General features: G+C 41.7%; 1 protein-coding gene across 1 annotated transcript in view; it reads left to right on the top strand.

Annotated features, from left to right (window-relative positions):
* The first annotated feature begins 1,345 nt into the window (after positions 1–1,345).
* Positions 1,346–17,343, top strand: part of DUSP19 (dual specificity phosphatase 19) — a 30,786-nt gene continuing 14,788 nt past the window's right edge. The window contains exons 1-2 of the mRNA XM_075529485.1: positions 1,346–2,063; positions 8,763–8,809. Coding sequence (XP_075385600.1) covers positions 1,838–2,063; positions 8,763–8,809 — 273 coding nt within the window. The 5' untranslated portion in view covers positions 1,346–1,837. The remainder of the gene's footprint in view (positions 2,064–8,762; positions 8,810–17,343) is intronic.

Raw genomic sequence — 17,343 nt, 5'->3', positions numbered from 1 at the left:
TTCTTGCTTTTCTCAATTGAGCAGGCTGCTGACGATTTGCCTATTAAAGGACCATCTCAAAACCAGAAGTCAGCCCTTGTTTTAACATGATATCAAGCAGAAACCAAAACCAAATGCACCGCTGTGGAATCTATTCCAACTGAGCGTGACCCTAGATTGGGTGTCTGAGGCTGTCAATCTTTACAGGAACATATACCCTGATGGTGATCTGATGGAGCGATTGGTGGGTTTGAACAGGGGGACTTTATGGTTTAACCACCAACACTTATCCCAACATTTGTGTCAAAGACCAATCTGCAGACCACATTCCCAAACAAGCAAAAGGTAATGATTTGAGTTTTACACCTCTAGTGGGGACTCAATTTATATCCCACATTACTCCTGCCTCATTAGAAAAACAGATAACTCACTCCAAAACAGGGTTATAATCACAGATTTAAGAGGCTAGAATTTACAACACATTACAAAATGGAGGCCTATGGCAAGAAGAGCCATATTAAATATTACACTATAGTTCTGTAGATGGCCTGGGCTGAAATGTCACTCTTCTTCCAACAGGGAGAAAGGCATTTGGTTCCACAATTTCAGCAACAACCAAAATTTCAGTGCAGTGTTGGAGAATATGTTTTTGTAAATAGAATTTCCTCACAGTCCATGTATTTATACATCATGTCAAATTCACTTAAAATTGAACTTTAAGAGAGCTAAGAAACATTACTACTCAAAGGAATATTGTTATCTCCTTTGCAAAACAGAGAATTCCTTTGTAAGCAGATTATATAATTTATCTGTCGTGTAAATTCGAATGTGCCCTGGATGATCTCCAAGTCCCTGTAAGGAAAGACTTGCTGCAATGCTTCTTATGAATAGAGTGTATGTTTACTGCATAAAGGCCCTGTCAGATGCTGAAAATGGAGCAGGGAACTTGGAGAATCCGTAATGTTAAATTCTTGTCAGTCTGCATACAAAACATAATTCTTAGTAATTAAAATTAAGAAATCAGTTTCTTTTTCAGATTTTATTTTAAAAATACAACCCTTTTACCTAGGCAGTTCCCCTTGGCATTACCGGCAGAAAGAGAAAGTGTGAAGGGCACAGGAAAGGCGAAGCCACATTTAAGGTCCGCATAGTCTCTCTCAGAGGAGGCATCTCTGTCTTGCAGGCAATCCCTGCAGGATTGATAGATAGTGGTCAATACTTTGAGCAGTAGCGACAGCAAGCAGGCACCACTCACTGGGCAACACGCATCACGGCGGGGGTGGGGTGTCTCCTACGTCATCCCAGTGGCTTCCCATCTCGCTCCGAATAACATCCACAGTCCCTATCACTTCTCTGACCTCATCCCCACCACGCCTTCGGAGCCACGTTAGTCTTCGTCCCTCTAGAAGCCGGCGGCCAGCGAGGCTCCGCCTAGGAGGGGGGTTTGCCACGGGACTGCGCCGCCAATCCGGACCCTCCACCGCCCCGCCTGCTAGTGACGTCACTCGGAGCCGCTGCTTTTAACGCAGCAGCGAGGGACTCTCAGCGCTGGCTCCCACGAAGTCACTCCGTTTGTATAATACACCTAGATGAAAACAGCAAGGATAAGAAAAGTCGTTGGCATATGCCTCGAATCTGTAGAGATGACGCAGGTTTTGTTTGGGCAGAAAGATGAAACTGCACCCAATCAGCGCCCGTTTCTCATCGGCCAATCACACGGCAGCTTCCATTGCCGCGCGGGCGCCTGGCCGCTGTGCACCTGGAGGAGGGAGCCCTGCTAAGGGGGCATTTGTTACCTGAGCCATAGGGACCAGCAGGTCAGCCTGTCTCGTGACTTGCATTTGTTCCTGCTCATGTCATGCACTCCCTTAACCAGGAAATTAAAGCGTTCTCCCGGAATAATCTCAGGAAGCAATGCACCAGGGTGACCACGCTAACTGGAAAGAAAATTATAGAATCATGGAAAGATGCCAGAATGCATGTTTTGGAAGAAATAGAGCCAAGCAGTGGGGGTGGCTGTGGGTACGTGCAGGACCATAGCTTGGACCTGCAAGTTGGCGTTATTAAGCCATGGTTGCTCATGGGTGAGTATATTGATTTGCCACTAAGTCATTGAGTCCTATTTTTTTATATACCATGGTTCTTTACTTTCCCCGTAGTGTAATAATCTATGCCACCAGCTGTCCTTCTGAAGAAATGGAAATGTTTCCAAAAATGGAAGTGTTTCCGTTTTGGGGTATGGAAGTTCGATAGGTTTCTGCCCCACAATACATAAGGAAAAATATATCCTAGTAGCATATGGGACAAGTCATTTGAATTTTAGAGAAATTTTCTCCCAGGATTTAAAATTTTCTCTGGAGGAAGTTGGTGTATTTTGGATCATAAAAGAATTTAGCCTTTTGATTCTTTTAAATCATCAAATTTAAAAGAATGCTTTTATGAAGCAAAGGTAACAAGTAACAACCCTTAGTTCTAGAAAATTTAATAATTGAAATAACTATGCGTTTGTTTTACCTGTTGAACTTTTACAAACCATATGAATGCATGTATGGACAAGCACATCTAATCGTGGTGTCTATTTTTGGAGGGTTAAGTAGTAGATGAGTTTCATTTCAGAGGGAGGAATCTGACAGTATTACTAATTCTTGTATTATGGAAAAGCCAAAGTATCGACAAGGCATTTAATCTTTATAAGTCTTAATTTCTTTACTTATAAACGGGTAATGATGTAAACCTACTTTCAACTATTGTGCATTAATTTTTTAAAAAGTACTCCAGGCCATACTCTTGTCAATAACTAAAATTTAAAAAAATTAGTCAACAATATGTTAATACAATGTCATTTATAGAGAAATTAAGATTCATAAAGATGGAATGGCTTGCCGATATTTAGACAATTAGGCCTGTAGGTCACAGAAAGGGTACTGAATTGGGTCTCACTCCTATTAAGTATGCAGTGAAGTGGGGATTTTTGGCTCCATTTTACAAATAAGAACTGGGATTTCCAGCTGGTTAAATAACTTGCCCAAGTAACACACTTTGTGAATGGTAGAGCTGGGAATCAAGGCCAAATCTAATTGATGCCAAAGCCCTGCTCCCTGTCTGTGTACTAGATTCGCTCAAATGGTCTGCGCTTTCAGATCTAATTTGGTAGATGAACTAATACAATTGCCCTCTCCAGTACTCCCCAAAGCCTTCTGCCCAGGTTGATATTTCAGTTATTTGACTTCTCTTATCGTAATAATGGCAGTCTTGGGTGTTGCAGACAGGTACACTGCCCATCTCTATCAGCAGATGGGCAGTGAAAGCGGCCTGTGTTGCATTGCAGAAAAAGACCTAACAATGGGATGCTATCAAAGGTCCCGCCTTGAGAGACCTCTGGAAACAAGCTCCTCTCTCCAACACCTGGGCTTGCCGTGACTCAGGATCAACTCAAAAGCAATTGGTTTTCATTTGGTGTGGCTTTTGTTTATTTGGTTGTTTTTTGTTTGTTTTGTTTTGTTTTGCTGTTGCTGTTACTGTTTTAGCAATAATAGCATAGACTCTTTTTGTTAAGATTTTGGTGTATCAGTCATCCTTCCAGAGGCTTCGGTGAACCTTTAAGACTAGTCTTTCTATGGCTCCCCCTCTGGACTAGGAAATGAGATACATCATCAGTCACAACCTTCTTTCTTCTGAGAGAGAGACCATTTTCCGCTGTTACAAGAACCTTGTTCCTGAGGGACCCAGCTGACATTCTTCTACAGGAATCATGCAGGGGCTGTGTCTGATCCGATTTGGTCTTCTCTTTGGGGGTTGAATGACCCTTTCACAAGGGTCGCCCAATTCACAACAGTAGCAAAATTACAGTTATGAAGTAGCAATGAAAATAATTGTATGGTGGGGGGGGTCACCACAACATGAGGCACTGTATGAAAGGGTCGCGACCTGAGGAAGGGTGAGAACCACTGCTCTAGAACATGGGCTGCTGTTTCAGGTTGTTTCTTAGAATTCCTTCTACCTCTTCAGAGCAGTACAACCAACTTCCTGCCAGCACTTTTGTTTTTGGTGTGGAATAAAGAAAATGGCTGTAAAAATGTTGTTTGTCTTTTATAGTTTATAAATTCACACAGCTAGTGCATTTAAATGTCTTACTTAGGCCCATGGATAGCTAATCATTTGATAAAAGATTGTGGCAAATGACACTTCTGCTCTTAGCCCTTCAAAATTATATTTTGACAGCACAAACCCTAGTATTTTTCTTAAGCCCAAACTTTATAAAAATTAAAATGACCATTTCTTTTGGGTAGTAAAAAATACTGTTATATTGTTTATATCCATTTTTTTGGCAAGAATTGCAACTGGTGAGATTTTGAGATCTTCTGTTTAATACTTGATGAAAAGCTTTAATGATGTCATAGGGGAAGATTTCTATGACTCTTGTTCACTGTTATTTTTGCATAGCTATTTATCTTATAAAGTTCTTTCATAAACATTACGTTACTTAATTCTGATTACTACTCATGCTTCTCTATCTGGGTGAATATTCGCTCCAATGAATTTATGTCCCGTTTCCTTTGGAATATGATTTCCCTCTTTAGTAGTCAAAGAACTCTTTTATTTTATTTTGAGATGATGAAATAATTATTATAAAGGAAATTATGAATTATTATATCAAAATGTATACCACATATGGTGCTTGCATAAGGAAGGTCTCTTTAAAGAGAGAACAGGATTCCAGAGCTCTTATTTTATGATGCTTCCACTATGCTTGCACGATATTGAACAATAGGGTATGTATCTGCGTTCTTTATAAACCACTCTGCTCATCTGTAGCATTTCTATAACGCTGCTTTGCTGAAGTAATGAACAGTAGTAATTTAAGTCATGTTAAAATATAACGACATTGTTACTTTTCTTAGACCTTCTCATTCCTATTTATCATTCCCATTTATTAACTTCATATTATTTTTATTGTGCATAAGATAGACTTTTAGTTTTCAGTTTTTAGTATGAATTTTAACTGATGTCTAGGTTTGTATAGGAGCCCCGGTGATGACTTGCCTGCTAATTGACAGGATGAAGATTTGAGTCTGCCAGCCACCCCATGAGAGAAACATGTGACAACTGTCTTCTGTAAAGGTTTACAGCCTGGGAAACCCTAAAGAACAATCCTACTCTGGCCTGTGGGGTCCCTAAAAGTTAGAACTGACCAGTAGCTGTGGGCTTGGGAGATGCGTAAGACTTCCAGGCTTGGTGGATTACGTAGTGGGCCACCAGCCTCTCTGCCAGAGAAAGTTGAGGCTCTCTGCTCCCTTAAAGGCTCAAACATAAACGGAGCCAGTTCTACTCTGTCCTGCAGGGTCCCTAGGCGTCAAAAATGACTCTATAGAAGTCAGGTTGGTTTGGTGTAAGATTTCCTATAGACAACTGAGCAAATTCCTTTAAAATGAGGAAGTTATTCAAATGTGTCAAACATTACACAGAACAACACCGCACATACCTATCTACCATCCAAAATTAATTCACACGAAAGCTGTGTGGTAGGAGTCCTAGTGGCGCAGTGGTTAAAGTATGTAACCGAATGATTAGGTGTCTGAAACCACCTGCTGCTTCAGGAAACGATAGGCAGTTTGCTTCCATAAAGATTACTGCTGTGGAAACCCTCCGTGGCAGTTCTCTGACCTATGGTGTTGCTGTAAGTCAGAATTCTACTGGAATGCAATGGATGTGGGCTCACCGAGGGGCCTGTGACTTTGGTATCATCAAGAGATGAACTGGCCTTTTTATGAGTACATAGAATCAGGACCATTCTGTGAGCCAAAACAAACCAACAAAAACCCCCAACAAAATAAAAACCACCCACTGCCATTAAAGTCAATTCAGGCTCATCATGTTCATATAGGACAGAGTAGAACTAACTGCTTCTTAGGGTTTCCAAGAATGTATTCATCAACCCACTACTGTTGCATCATTTCCATTCAGAGCGGCCCTGAATAAGGTTTCCAAGCTATAAATCTTCACAGGATGAGTTAACTTCAACTGTTTTCCATGGAGTGGTTGGTGGGTTTGAACCGCCAACCTTGTGGTAAGCAGTCCTAAAGTATAACCACAGTGTCACCAGAGCAGCTACCTAAAGCCATGTACTAGAAACCAGCTGATTTTGCAGCTAGGTGAAATTTTTAAAAAGAAAAGAACAAAATTCTCATAATTACTGGAAATGGTACCTATTTCAAGAATGCATAATATTTGAAATAATGAATCCCCTGTCGTCTCAATTGTATAACTTGTTTCAATTCAACTGCTCTCCCCTGTGACCTCGCTTCTTAACTAGAGGCCGTTTTTCCAGTGAGCGATCTGAACGGGAAGACTGGAGTGTGGGTGGGATCCTATGGAACAACAGTGTTTCTTTAAACTTCTGGGTGTTCCCAAACCAGCTGGCGTTAGATCTTTTCGTGGGTGTTTGATTTTTTAAAATATTCTTTTGTAAGTTAAAAAACTTACATGAACCCTTGATAATTTATAACTTATTATTATCTTATCATGTGTCATACAGTCCAATGTCTCCTTTCACCCACTTTTCAGTTGCCCATCCCTAGGGAAGAGGTTAATGTAGATCCTTATAATCGCCTCGCCCTTTCTACCCCATCTTCCCTCCACCCTCACAGTATTGCCACTTTCACCACCGGTCCAGAAGGGATTATCTCTCCTGGATTCCCTGTGTTTCCGGTTCCTATCTGTACCAGTGTACATCCTTTGCAGGGTTTGTAAGATAGAAATGGGATCATGATAGTGGGTGGGAGGGGGAGGAAGCATTTAAGAACTAGATGAAAGTTGTTTGTTTCATTGTTGCTACTTTGCATCCTGACTGGCTTGTCTCCTCTCTGTAACCCTTCTGTAAGGGGATGTCCAGTTGCCTACAGATGGGCTTTGGGTCCCCAATCTGCACTCCCCCTCCTTCACAATGATGTGATTTTTTGTTCTTTGATGCCTGATACCTGATCCCTTTGATATCTCGTGATTGCACAGGCTGGTGTGCTTCTTCCATGTGGGCGTTGTTGCTTCTCAGCTAGATGACCGCTTGTTTACCTTCAAGCCTTTAAGACCTCAGACAATTTATCTTTTGATAACTGGCCACCATCAGCTTTCTTCACCATATTTGCTTGTGTACACATTTGTCTTCAGTGATTGTGTAGAGAAGGTGAACATTGTGGAGTGCCAATTTAATAGAACAAAGTGTTTTTGCATTGAGGAAGTACTTGAGTAGAGGCCCAATGCCCATCTGCTACCTTAATACTAAACCTATAAATATATGCACATAGATCTATTTCCCCATCCTCATATATAAATACATTTACATATGTACATGCCTTTATTTAGACCTCTATAAATGCCCTTTGCCTCCTAGTTCTTTCCTCTATTTCCTTTGACTTCCCTCGTCCTACTATCATGCTCAGCCTGCATTTGGGTTTCAGTGATTTCTTTTGGTTACTTTGCCCTTGATAAAGTCCTACCAGGCCTCCTACACCCTCATCTCCCTCAACTTTGGATCACTTGTTGTTCTCCTGTCCTTGAGTTAGTCAACACCACCTCCTTTCCTCCCCCTCCCCCTTTCCCATGTCCCCCTGGAACCATAGGTCCCATTGTTTTCTCCTCCAGACTGTTCATCCAGCCTATCTTATCTAGATAGACCTGCAGATATAATAATATGCACCAAACCCCCAAGATATAGCAAAACAAAGCGACAAAAGAAAACAAAAGGATGACAACAACAACCAAAAATCAATGGCAAAAAAAAAAAAGAAAGAAAGAAAAACCTGTAAATAGTTCAAGGTCTGTTTGTTGACCTCTAGGACTGTCCTCTGGTCAAATCCTATGGGGTGCCACACCCTGTCTCCAAAGTCTATCCTTGGCACTCCCTTGTGTGCTACTCCTCCCGCTGCTCTGCCGCACACCCTTAGTGTTTTGCCTCCATGTGGGCGCAATCCCGACACTGTCTTTAGTGTTGTCCCCCGTAGGGCCATGGGTCATCGGGGGATGTTGTGTCTCATAGTGGGGCCAGCCATAAGGTCCTCTCTGTGCATTGGCTGTTCTGAGCAGGGATATTGTCCTCAAGGCTTGGTGGGCCTTTCCTGTCTATTTTAAAACATGTGTATATCTTTTTGTTTTGTCTAGTTCTATTTTAACAAAATTGGTGGCATAACCTGCTTGTATCACCTAGAGTGTATTGAAAACATAGTTCTGCACAAGTAAATGTTTTCTAATAGCTACATATATTTTACCACATAATTAACTCATTTAATTTAATGTGGCCTTCATCATGCAGGAGCTCTAGTGGTACTGTTGAGTATGTGTTGGACTGCTGGCTGCAAAGTCTGAGGTTCAAAGCCCAGGGTTTTCGATAGAGAGAGGAGGGCCTTCTGTTCTCATAAAGATTTATAGCTTCAAGTTACAGGTAACTATGAGTCAGAATTGAGTCAATGGCAATGGATTGAACTTGGTGGAACTCCTGTCATTGGACTTCTAAACAGTAGTATAATGAAAAGCCTGATACATAAATCTTTTCAACATGTATGACTTTAGGACAGATTTCTAAAACTGGAATGTCATGAGTCCAAGAGCAGATTTACGGTAAATAATTTTTTGATGAGAGATACTAAATTGTCTATTAGAAATTAAGACTGAGGTCCTCCCAAGATTTTTTTAGATGGGAGTTTCTGTTTAAAACATAAATTGCTATAAATATTTATTTGGAAAGGTTGATTCTTTTATATGTTAAGGTAATAATGATTTATTTATTACAGGGTCACAAGATGCTGCTCATGATCTGGATACACTGAGAAAGCACAAGGTAAAGTAAATGCTGCAGTTCAGCACTAGATACAGGATGTGATTTGTTATATTTATTTAGAAAAAAACTGTATTCATTATGGGTACATTTCAGAATTTAATTAATAACATTTTGTTTATCATAAAAGGGTAGAGAAAGTATTTGAACTATTTCAAGTATGTGGATTTATAATCTATCCTTCCAGTTTTATATTCTTGGTAGTTTTCCTTGATGCTTATAGCCAAGCATTCTACTTATGTAGCATATGATATAGTCAGTTCCGTATTATAACCCTTGTAGCTGTAATTGTTTCTGTGGCATATTGTAAATTTTATCAATGATAACTACATTGGTTAAATTTGCCGCACAGACCTCTTTAAAGTGTTAAGTGCAAGCATGTCACTTTGAGGATTAAGGTCACCTGACTTAAGTCATAGTATGTTCAATGACCTCATATGAATAGTTGAACACTGAATTAGGAAGACTGCAACAGAATGGATACATTTGAATTATCACGGTGTTGAAGATTTCTGAAAATGCCATGGGCTGCCAAAAATCGTACAATGTCTCAGAAGGACAACCAGAATGTTCCTTAGAAGCTGGAGTGGTGAGACTTCATCTCACACTGGACACATTATCACGAGAGACCAGTCCCTAGAAAAGGACATCATGTTTAGTAACAAAGTCGGAGAGTAAAAAAGAGGAAGATCTTTAACATGATGGATTGACCCAGAGGCTACATCAGTAGGCTCCAGCATTCACAGCAATTATGGGGATGCTGCAGGACCAGCAGGACTTCGTTTTGTTCTATATAAGTTGGCTCTTTATCAAAACTGAGTTGATAGTACCTAACAATAACAACAATGCCTGTGGTTATAATTCCATTTGGGAAGAAGTTTTCTGTTATGTTAATGGACATGATTAGGGTGGGATGTATGCAAAATTTCCATCTTACACTAGGACAGCGGTTCTCACCTGTGGGTCTCGAGCGACCCCTTTGGGGTCAAACAACCCTTTCACAGGGGTCGCCCGATTCATAACAGTAGCAAAATGACAGTGATGAAGTAGCAACGAAAGTAATTTTATGTTTGGGGGTCACCACACATGAGGGACTGTATGAAAGGGTCGTCCAGCATTAGGAAGGTTGAGAACCACTGCACTAAGGTGTGACTCAAATCCGCTCTTTTGTTTTCTCTGGGATGTGGACTGCTAAAGACAAAAACTACACCTCCACCAAAGATTTACCTCTTATGACTCCATTATCTGACTAAGCACTGATAGAAGCAGGAAGACCTGCTTTGATTTTGGCTCCTGATGCTGCGCCCTCTGTATGGCTCGCCTCTGCCTGACTGTTGATTCTGGGGACTTGAGTTGCCCTCATTTGTCCAGCGTCTCCAGCCATCTGACTGAAATGAATCTTCATTTGGGACTTAAGTAGCACCCACAGCCATGTGAGTCATTTCCTTACAGCTTCATGAGTTCTGTGAGACGTACCAAATTGCAGAACCCAGGGACATGCAGGGACATACTAAGAGGGAGAAAAATGGAGTGGTATAACATCTTGGAAAAGTTGGACACTTGCAAAATCTTTAATATCCTAACCCTTGGCAGTAGGCATTAATTCTTCTAAAAGTAAATCATTACCACAGTTGGTGTCAGAGTGGTGGAGGAAATGTGGTATTTGGAAAAGAAGAATACCGTATATACTAGAGTATAAGCAGACCTGAATATCCGCCGAGGCACCTTGTTTAACCACAAGAACTGCATTAAAAATGTGCTGGAAAATTCATCTTCTTCACGGGCATATATGGTAGATTAGAAAATGTTAAAGACCTTTGGATTCTGGATGGAATAATAAAAAACACCCATGATTAAAGCAGCTGTTATGCTGTAATCTATTACCCAAAGTAAAAGCTATTTGCAAGATAAGGATTTGGTGGATGTAGTTCTAACTCCCGGGGAATTAACTCATTGGAGGCATGTGGAAATACAGCATGGTAAGGACAGGACAAGCCATGCAATTCCTTTGTTTCTGGCATCAAAAGTAGGTGCAACAACAGGGGGAAAGAATGTATGGGGCAAATTTGAGAACTGAATCAGACCCAGATCCAGTTCTGTCAGGCCTATGAACTCTTGTCTCTGGGCTGAGGCAGAAAGGAAAAATGCTTAAAACAGGAAATATTCCTACAATGTTTGGTCACTAAAAAGGAACCTGGAAAACCAAGAAGGTATTGAAAGTAGGGGTATTAATGTAAAGCAGTGTTTCAGTTTGTAGAGAGGTGTTGTCAGCTTCTGGGACCGGTTACTACAGCGGCTTGTATACATGACTAGTGTAGAGGCAGTACCGTTCATTTTGATTACTACTGAATGGAAGAGTGTGTCTAGTTGATGCAAGACCTGCAGCTTATTATGGAACGGTCATAATGGTATTAGCAAATCCAGGCCCACAGAAGGTTAACCCAGACAGGGCAGCCAGCCTGATGAACTGAATACAATTTGTAGTGAGATTTATGTACCCTGAGAAGGGAAACTGTCCCTCTCCCCGCTAAGTCCTCAATGGCACATTCCAGTGAAATCAGCTAATGTGTTGCTTATGGGAACAGTGCTAGAATGGCTTTCTGATGATCAGAATATTTATCCAATGAGTGTACCTGTTACCCAGCTCAGGACAGATATGGTAACCAAGGAAACTCCTTCTACATGGTCACCCAATGTAACCTGATTACTGGGAAATAAAACTGAAGGTGTGTAAGTCGACTCTTAGGCCAGTATTGATTGGACATTCGAAGTGGGAGCCATTACAGTTGCCTGAACCCACTCAGGTTGTTAATCTGGAACAGTTTGTGGTCAGGAGAGCTCAATCCCTGGAGAAGGGCATCGTGCTCGGTCAAGTGGAGAGGCAGCTAACAAAAGGAAGGCCCTCAAGGAGACAGATGAACACAGTGGCTGCAGCGGCAGCGGTGGGCTCAAGCACAGGACCAGTTGCGAGAAGGGCAGAGGGCTGGACAGTGTTCCCTGCTGTTGTCCATAGGATCATCATGGGTCAGAACCGACTCAAAGCCCTAACAACAACAAACTTTGATTAAAGTCATGGTAGAGGCTGGCGTGTTGGTACCAACAGATTCTCTGGCTAGCGGTTCTGAAGAACTGTTAAAGGGGCAGATGGCTCGTGTAGGTTGACAATAGATTATGCAGGCCTAAATCAAGTAGTGCCACCCGTGGATTCAGCTGTTCTAGACACGCCATCAGTGCTGCCGAAGATACAGCAGGCTGAAGGTGACTGGTTCTCAGGGATTGATCTTGCAAATGCTGTTTTCTCCATTCTTGTCTCAGAAAACAGTGAAACACAGTTTGTGTTTACTTAGGAAGAACCACAATATACTTCTACCACTATTTCACTATTGCTTCAGCTTTCTGGAACAGTATGTTTAGAAGATGCTCAGACTTGATGCTGATCCCACATGTAGTGAAACATTACATTGATATTATTATGTCAGTATCAACTTTGAAGAACAGACGAAGACACACCTGGAAACAGTGGTGGCCCTCATGGCCAATTGACACTGGTTAATAAATCCAACAAAAATCCAGGACTCTCCCCAAACAAATTCTTGGGAATAACTTGGGCAGGAGCAAGTTGTGACATTTGCTCCTTGTGACAGATAGGCCCTACCTTGAGCCACCTGACATATCCCCGAGACTAGGCAGGAGGCTCAATGTTTGGTTGGCCTATTTGTATTCTGGAGGGCTGCAATTCTGTATCTGGGAATAGTACTGGTGCGCATCTGTACAACCATTCCGAAGACAACTGCATTTTAAAGGGGACCTGAGAAACAGCAGGTGTGTCTGAGTTGGAGAAAGCAGTTGCCTTCTCCTTGCCTGTAGGCCCTTCTGATGCAGATGCACACCTGATTTTGGAGGTATCTGCCCTTCATGCTTATGCAGACTGGAGTTTATGGCAAAAACCTGAGAGCGCTGCCAGACAATGACCATTGGGATCTTGTTCTAAAATGTTGCTAGCAGTTGCAATAAAATACAGACAATTTGAAAGACAATTACTCATCTTGCACTGGCTACTGGGAAATGATTGAGACTATCAATGACAGAAGGATATAAAACCATCATGAGACCTGAGATACCCATAAAGTCTTGTCTGATGTTGGAGAAACACTCAAATAAGGAAGTTAGTGCCTCAAATGGTTTCCTAATAAAATAGAAATGGTCACACAGGAACATGCTGCTAGAGGAGTACAGGAGGCATCTACTATAGCCATGAGTAGGTAACAACCTCTTTTCCTATCGGTCTTACCCTGACACTACCTGAGAAGCTGCCAGAGCCCATTGCTACATGGATATTGCTTTATGAACAACCTTTTGCTGATCAGTAGATGGTAGCTTATTTCACTGATGATAGCTCCCGTGTGTGGACAACATTTAATATAGAAATCTACTACATTAAGACCAACAGGTGGAAAGACCCTAATTGAAGAAGGCAAGATCAGGTCAGCTCAAAGGCAAGATCAGGTCAGCTGAACTGCACGTGGTTTTCCTAACTGTGATGGAAGAATTGGATCATGATGAGAGTCCATATGTTTGGTTTTTACTTAATTTGGGTAGCGAACAGTGGCCTGGAAATGGTAAGGAAAGTGGGCAGTGGAATCCTGGACTATTAGAGGATCACCTGTGTGGGGTAAAGACATATGGAAAGCATGTTGAGCGTTTAAAGGTTGCATCAGAGTGGAACATGTTGTTGTCCTGAGAAGAGCCAGACGTTAATTAGAATTGGAAACCTTCTTACAATTCATTAAATGATACATCATGGGAGATCATTGCCAACCACTGAGAATCAGACCCATTGAAGATGACACATACTTTGACCAGGGATGGGGTGGAGACTGGCAGGTGTCACAATTCAGGCTATAGTGACTGATTTGTGTTTTTGTCATCTATTCTCCCTAATGACATACTATTTCAGATCATTTTAACCTGGGAATGTGAACGAATTAGCTGTTTGAAAGATCTGGTACAGTGAGGCAGAAAGGGGGAACCGATTACAAGGATCTACGTACAACCTCCTCCCTGGGATATGGACAGCAGAAAAATGGGTGAAGGGAGATGTCGGACGGTGTAAGATAAGACAAAATAATAATTTATAAATTATCAAGGGTTCATGAGGGAAGGGGAGCGGGGAGGGAGAGGGGAAAAAGGAAAATGAGGGGCTGATTTCAGGAGCCCAAGTGGAGAGCGAGTGTTTTGAGAATGATGAGGGCAATGAATGTATAAGTGTGCTTTACACAATTGACGTATGTATGGATTGTATGAGCCCCAATAACATAATTTAAAAAAAGAAAATGAATAACAAATAAAGTGAACTCAATGTAACCAATGGCCAAAAAAAAGGATCTGCTGTTCTGCTACATGAGTGTTCATCTGAGCTGTCACCATTGGCCTCTCCCTATCAGAAACAAAGAATCGTAAAAATATCAAAAACCTATTCAACTGTTTGTCTAAAGACTATTGGACAACATAAACCCCAGTCTCCATGATCCTGAGACAACCACTACTGACCACTCTGAAAAGGATCATACGAGGGGATTCTGCATAGAATTGGACAAACATATGGAACCAAACTCAAATCCTCAGACTAGCCTTATAGGTCTGATAGAGAGCACAACTCCTGAAACTATGATCTTTTGACACCCATCAACCCTGGCACTGAACTTTCCTCTATGGCTCAACTTACACCCAAATAATAGCCCAGACGCTACAGTGAACAATAACAACAGGGAGGTACACATCCCATAAAAAATCGACTCTAGGTGATCAAAGGAGCAGCATTTCCCCAGCAACAACCTTCAGAAGCCAGGAAGGAAGGGATAACAAAGCAGGACACACGGAGATGCAAGCACAGGGAAGAAGTGGAAAGCGTGCCGTGACGTTGTGGCAGCTGTGATTAATGTCAGGAAACAAAATGCATAGAAACGCGTTGCGTGAAAACCAATTTGCCTTATAAACTTTCACCCAAATCACACACCAAAAAAAAGTTAAAAGAAGAAGAGGAAGAAGAGGAGGAGAGGAGGAGGAGGAAGGAGGAGAAGGAGAAGAAGAAGAAGAAGAAGAAGAAAAAGAAGAAGAAGAAGAAGATCCTGACCCTCTTAGATCCCCGAAGGACACTAGGCTAAACTGAACAACTAAAGAGGCGATTTTCAGGGAAATTGAAGAGTGCTGTACAATGCAATTACTTGTTTTATATGGAGGACACACATCAAAGTAAAATTCTAGAATCAATAGGAAAAGGTTCTAGCTATTGGAATTCTTGCTTGTGTAGGATCATTTTTTAGAAATTTCTATCGGTGGGTTGGTTGAATCAGAATGTGTATCAATTTTTGAATGTAAAACTATGATCTGCTGGGAAAACTTTCATTTAATATTTGTATGCACTTAGAATGATTCACTTTCAATAAAGTGCTTATTGAGTGTCTAGTGTATACCACTGCAGAAGATAAGAAACTAAGTGCAGCTTACAAAATGTTCCAAATTATTACAGCATCATTTGTAATAGCAGATGATTGAAAACAAGACAGGTGTCCATTAATAGGCATCTTGCTGAAGAAACAATAGCACATCCACACCACAGAACACAAGATAGTTACAAAAGAGAGCACAAATTGAAATGAAAATATCTGTAAGACATTTGAAGGAAAGTAAATAAAAAAACCTCAGGGGATGCTGTAACAGAAAATAAATGAGATATTTACATACAGATCGCTTTAAAGTGGTACATAAGAAACCAACAAGAGTGGTTTCTTTACCCCACTGCCTTTGAGTTGATTCTGATTCAGAAGGACCCAATACGATAAAGTCGAACTGTTCCTGATGGTTCATGAGACCATAACTACAAGAGCAGACCACCTCCTTTCTTGCCTCCAGAGAAGCTGGTGACTTTGAACTGCTGACCTTGTGGTTAGAAACCCAATGCTTACCCTACTAACCAGGTTGCCTTGGTTACCATGATAGGGAAGGATAATGGAGTGAATAGGATCCAAGTGGAAATAAGAATTCCTTATCTCCTTATAAATCCATTAAAATTTTATTAAACATGGAAGCAATAATGGTTACATGTGGCCATTAAATAGTAGCCTGTTTTCCTGGCACTTATTAAGTACTCAGTAAAGGGGATGAGCCCTGGGTGCGTAGTGATTACTTTGGGATGCAAACCATACAGACAGCAGTTTGAAACCAGTGGGTTCTCCAAAGAAGAAAGACGAGGCTTTCTACTCTTGTAAGAGCTACAGTCTTGGAAACCCACAGAAGCACTTCTGTGCTGTCCTCTAGGGTAACTATGAGTTGGAATCAATTCTATGTAGTGAGTTTGATTTGTTTTAAGAGGATAGCCTTATTATCATTTTTTATGAAAGACACACCAATGGCAAACCATTGTTAGGCTGTGTGTAACCAAACTTTGGAACTATGCTTTATTATTGTAGGTGCCGACAAGTTATTTCTGACTCATCGTGACTCTGTACAACAGAGAGAAAGAGACATTGCCCAGTCCTGCACTATCCTCTCAGTTAGAATTATGTGTGAGCCCATTGGTGCAGCCTCTGTGTCAATCCTTCTTGTCGAGGGGCTACTCCTTTTGGCTGTCCCACTACTGTACCAAGCATGGTCAAGTAGTGGGCAACAGTACTGGAAGGGTTCTAAGCTGAGTCTCCCATCACTACCAACACTTGCCACTCAGCATAATGTTTTTCAAATTCAGTCAGGATATTCCATTAATACACGGCATAAACTGCATGGAGTATGGCACAGTGAAAGGGTGGGAGCATATAAAGAAGGCATTGGCGACTCTAACTAGGGGATTGGCCAGTTTTACCATTCTGCTGGATATTCCAGTGCGTCACCTTAGAAGCAAGGACAGAAATTCCATAACCAGGAGAAAGAAGTGCCTCCAGCGGAGCTCTTGCAAGTGGTAGAAGCAGCAGAGACCATCGCACTGGGACCACGAGACAGAGAAGAGGAACTCAGCTACAACCATGAGGCTGCGCAGCACATGGGCTTGCTAGAGCGGCAGAGGCCACGTGACTGTGGCTGAGAGGCTAAGGATTTGAGATGCCCACCAACATGGCTGCGAAGGAGTGCTTCTGATACAATAACTGTGTCTTTACTATTTTTTTAAACTCTTTGGCTTTCATAATATAATCACAAGTATTGTCTGTGGGGTCTTTGTGGCCACTTCAACAAATTGTCAAAGTCAGCAGAGAAGTAGAGTAGTGTGCATGGGACGTTGGTGTCAGAATAGGCCTTGGACTGCTCTGGAGTTGGAGTCTCCGCTTTTGTGTCTCTAGAAAGAGTCAGACATGACCCTCATGCTATTTCCTCACCAAGTTATTCCCCTACACAGAGCTTGGATGGCCAAATCAGCCCAAGGTTTAGAAAGCATTTGACCAGCTTTTCGTCTGCTCCTCTCCCTCATTGTGCACATCTGGTTGGGAGGTGGCGTGGGGCTCAGAGTGACTCAATAGTAGGCCCTCCCGTAGCGTTTCCCGAGCTGT

This window comes from Tenrec ecaudatus, chromosome 13 (genome assembly GCF_050624435.1).
Source record: "Tenrec ecaudatus isolate mTenEca1 chromosome 13, mTenEca1.hap1, whole genome shotgun sequence".
In the NCBI taxonomy this organism is placed as follows: Eukaryota; Metazoa; Chordata; class Mammalia; order Afrosoricida; family Tenrecidae; genus Tenrec; species Tenrec ecaudatus.
This window is presented reverse-complemented; position numbering and strand designations above follow the sequence as displayed.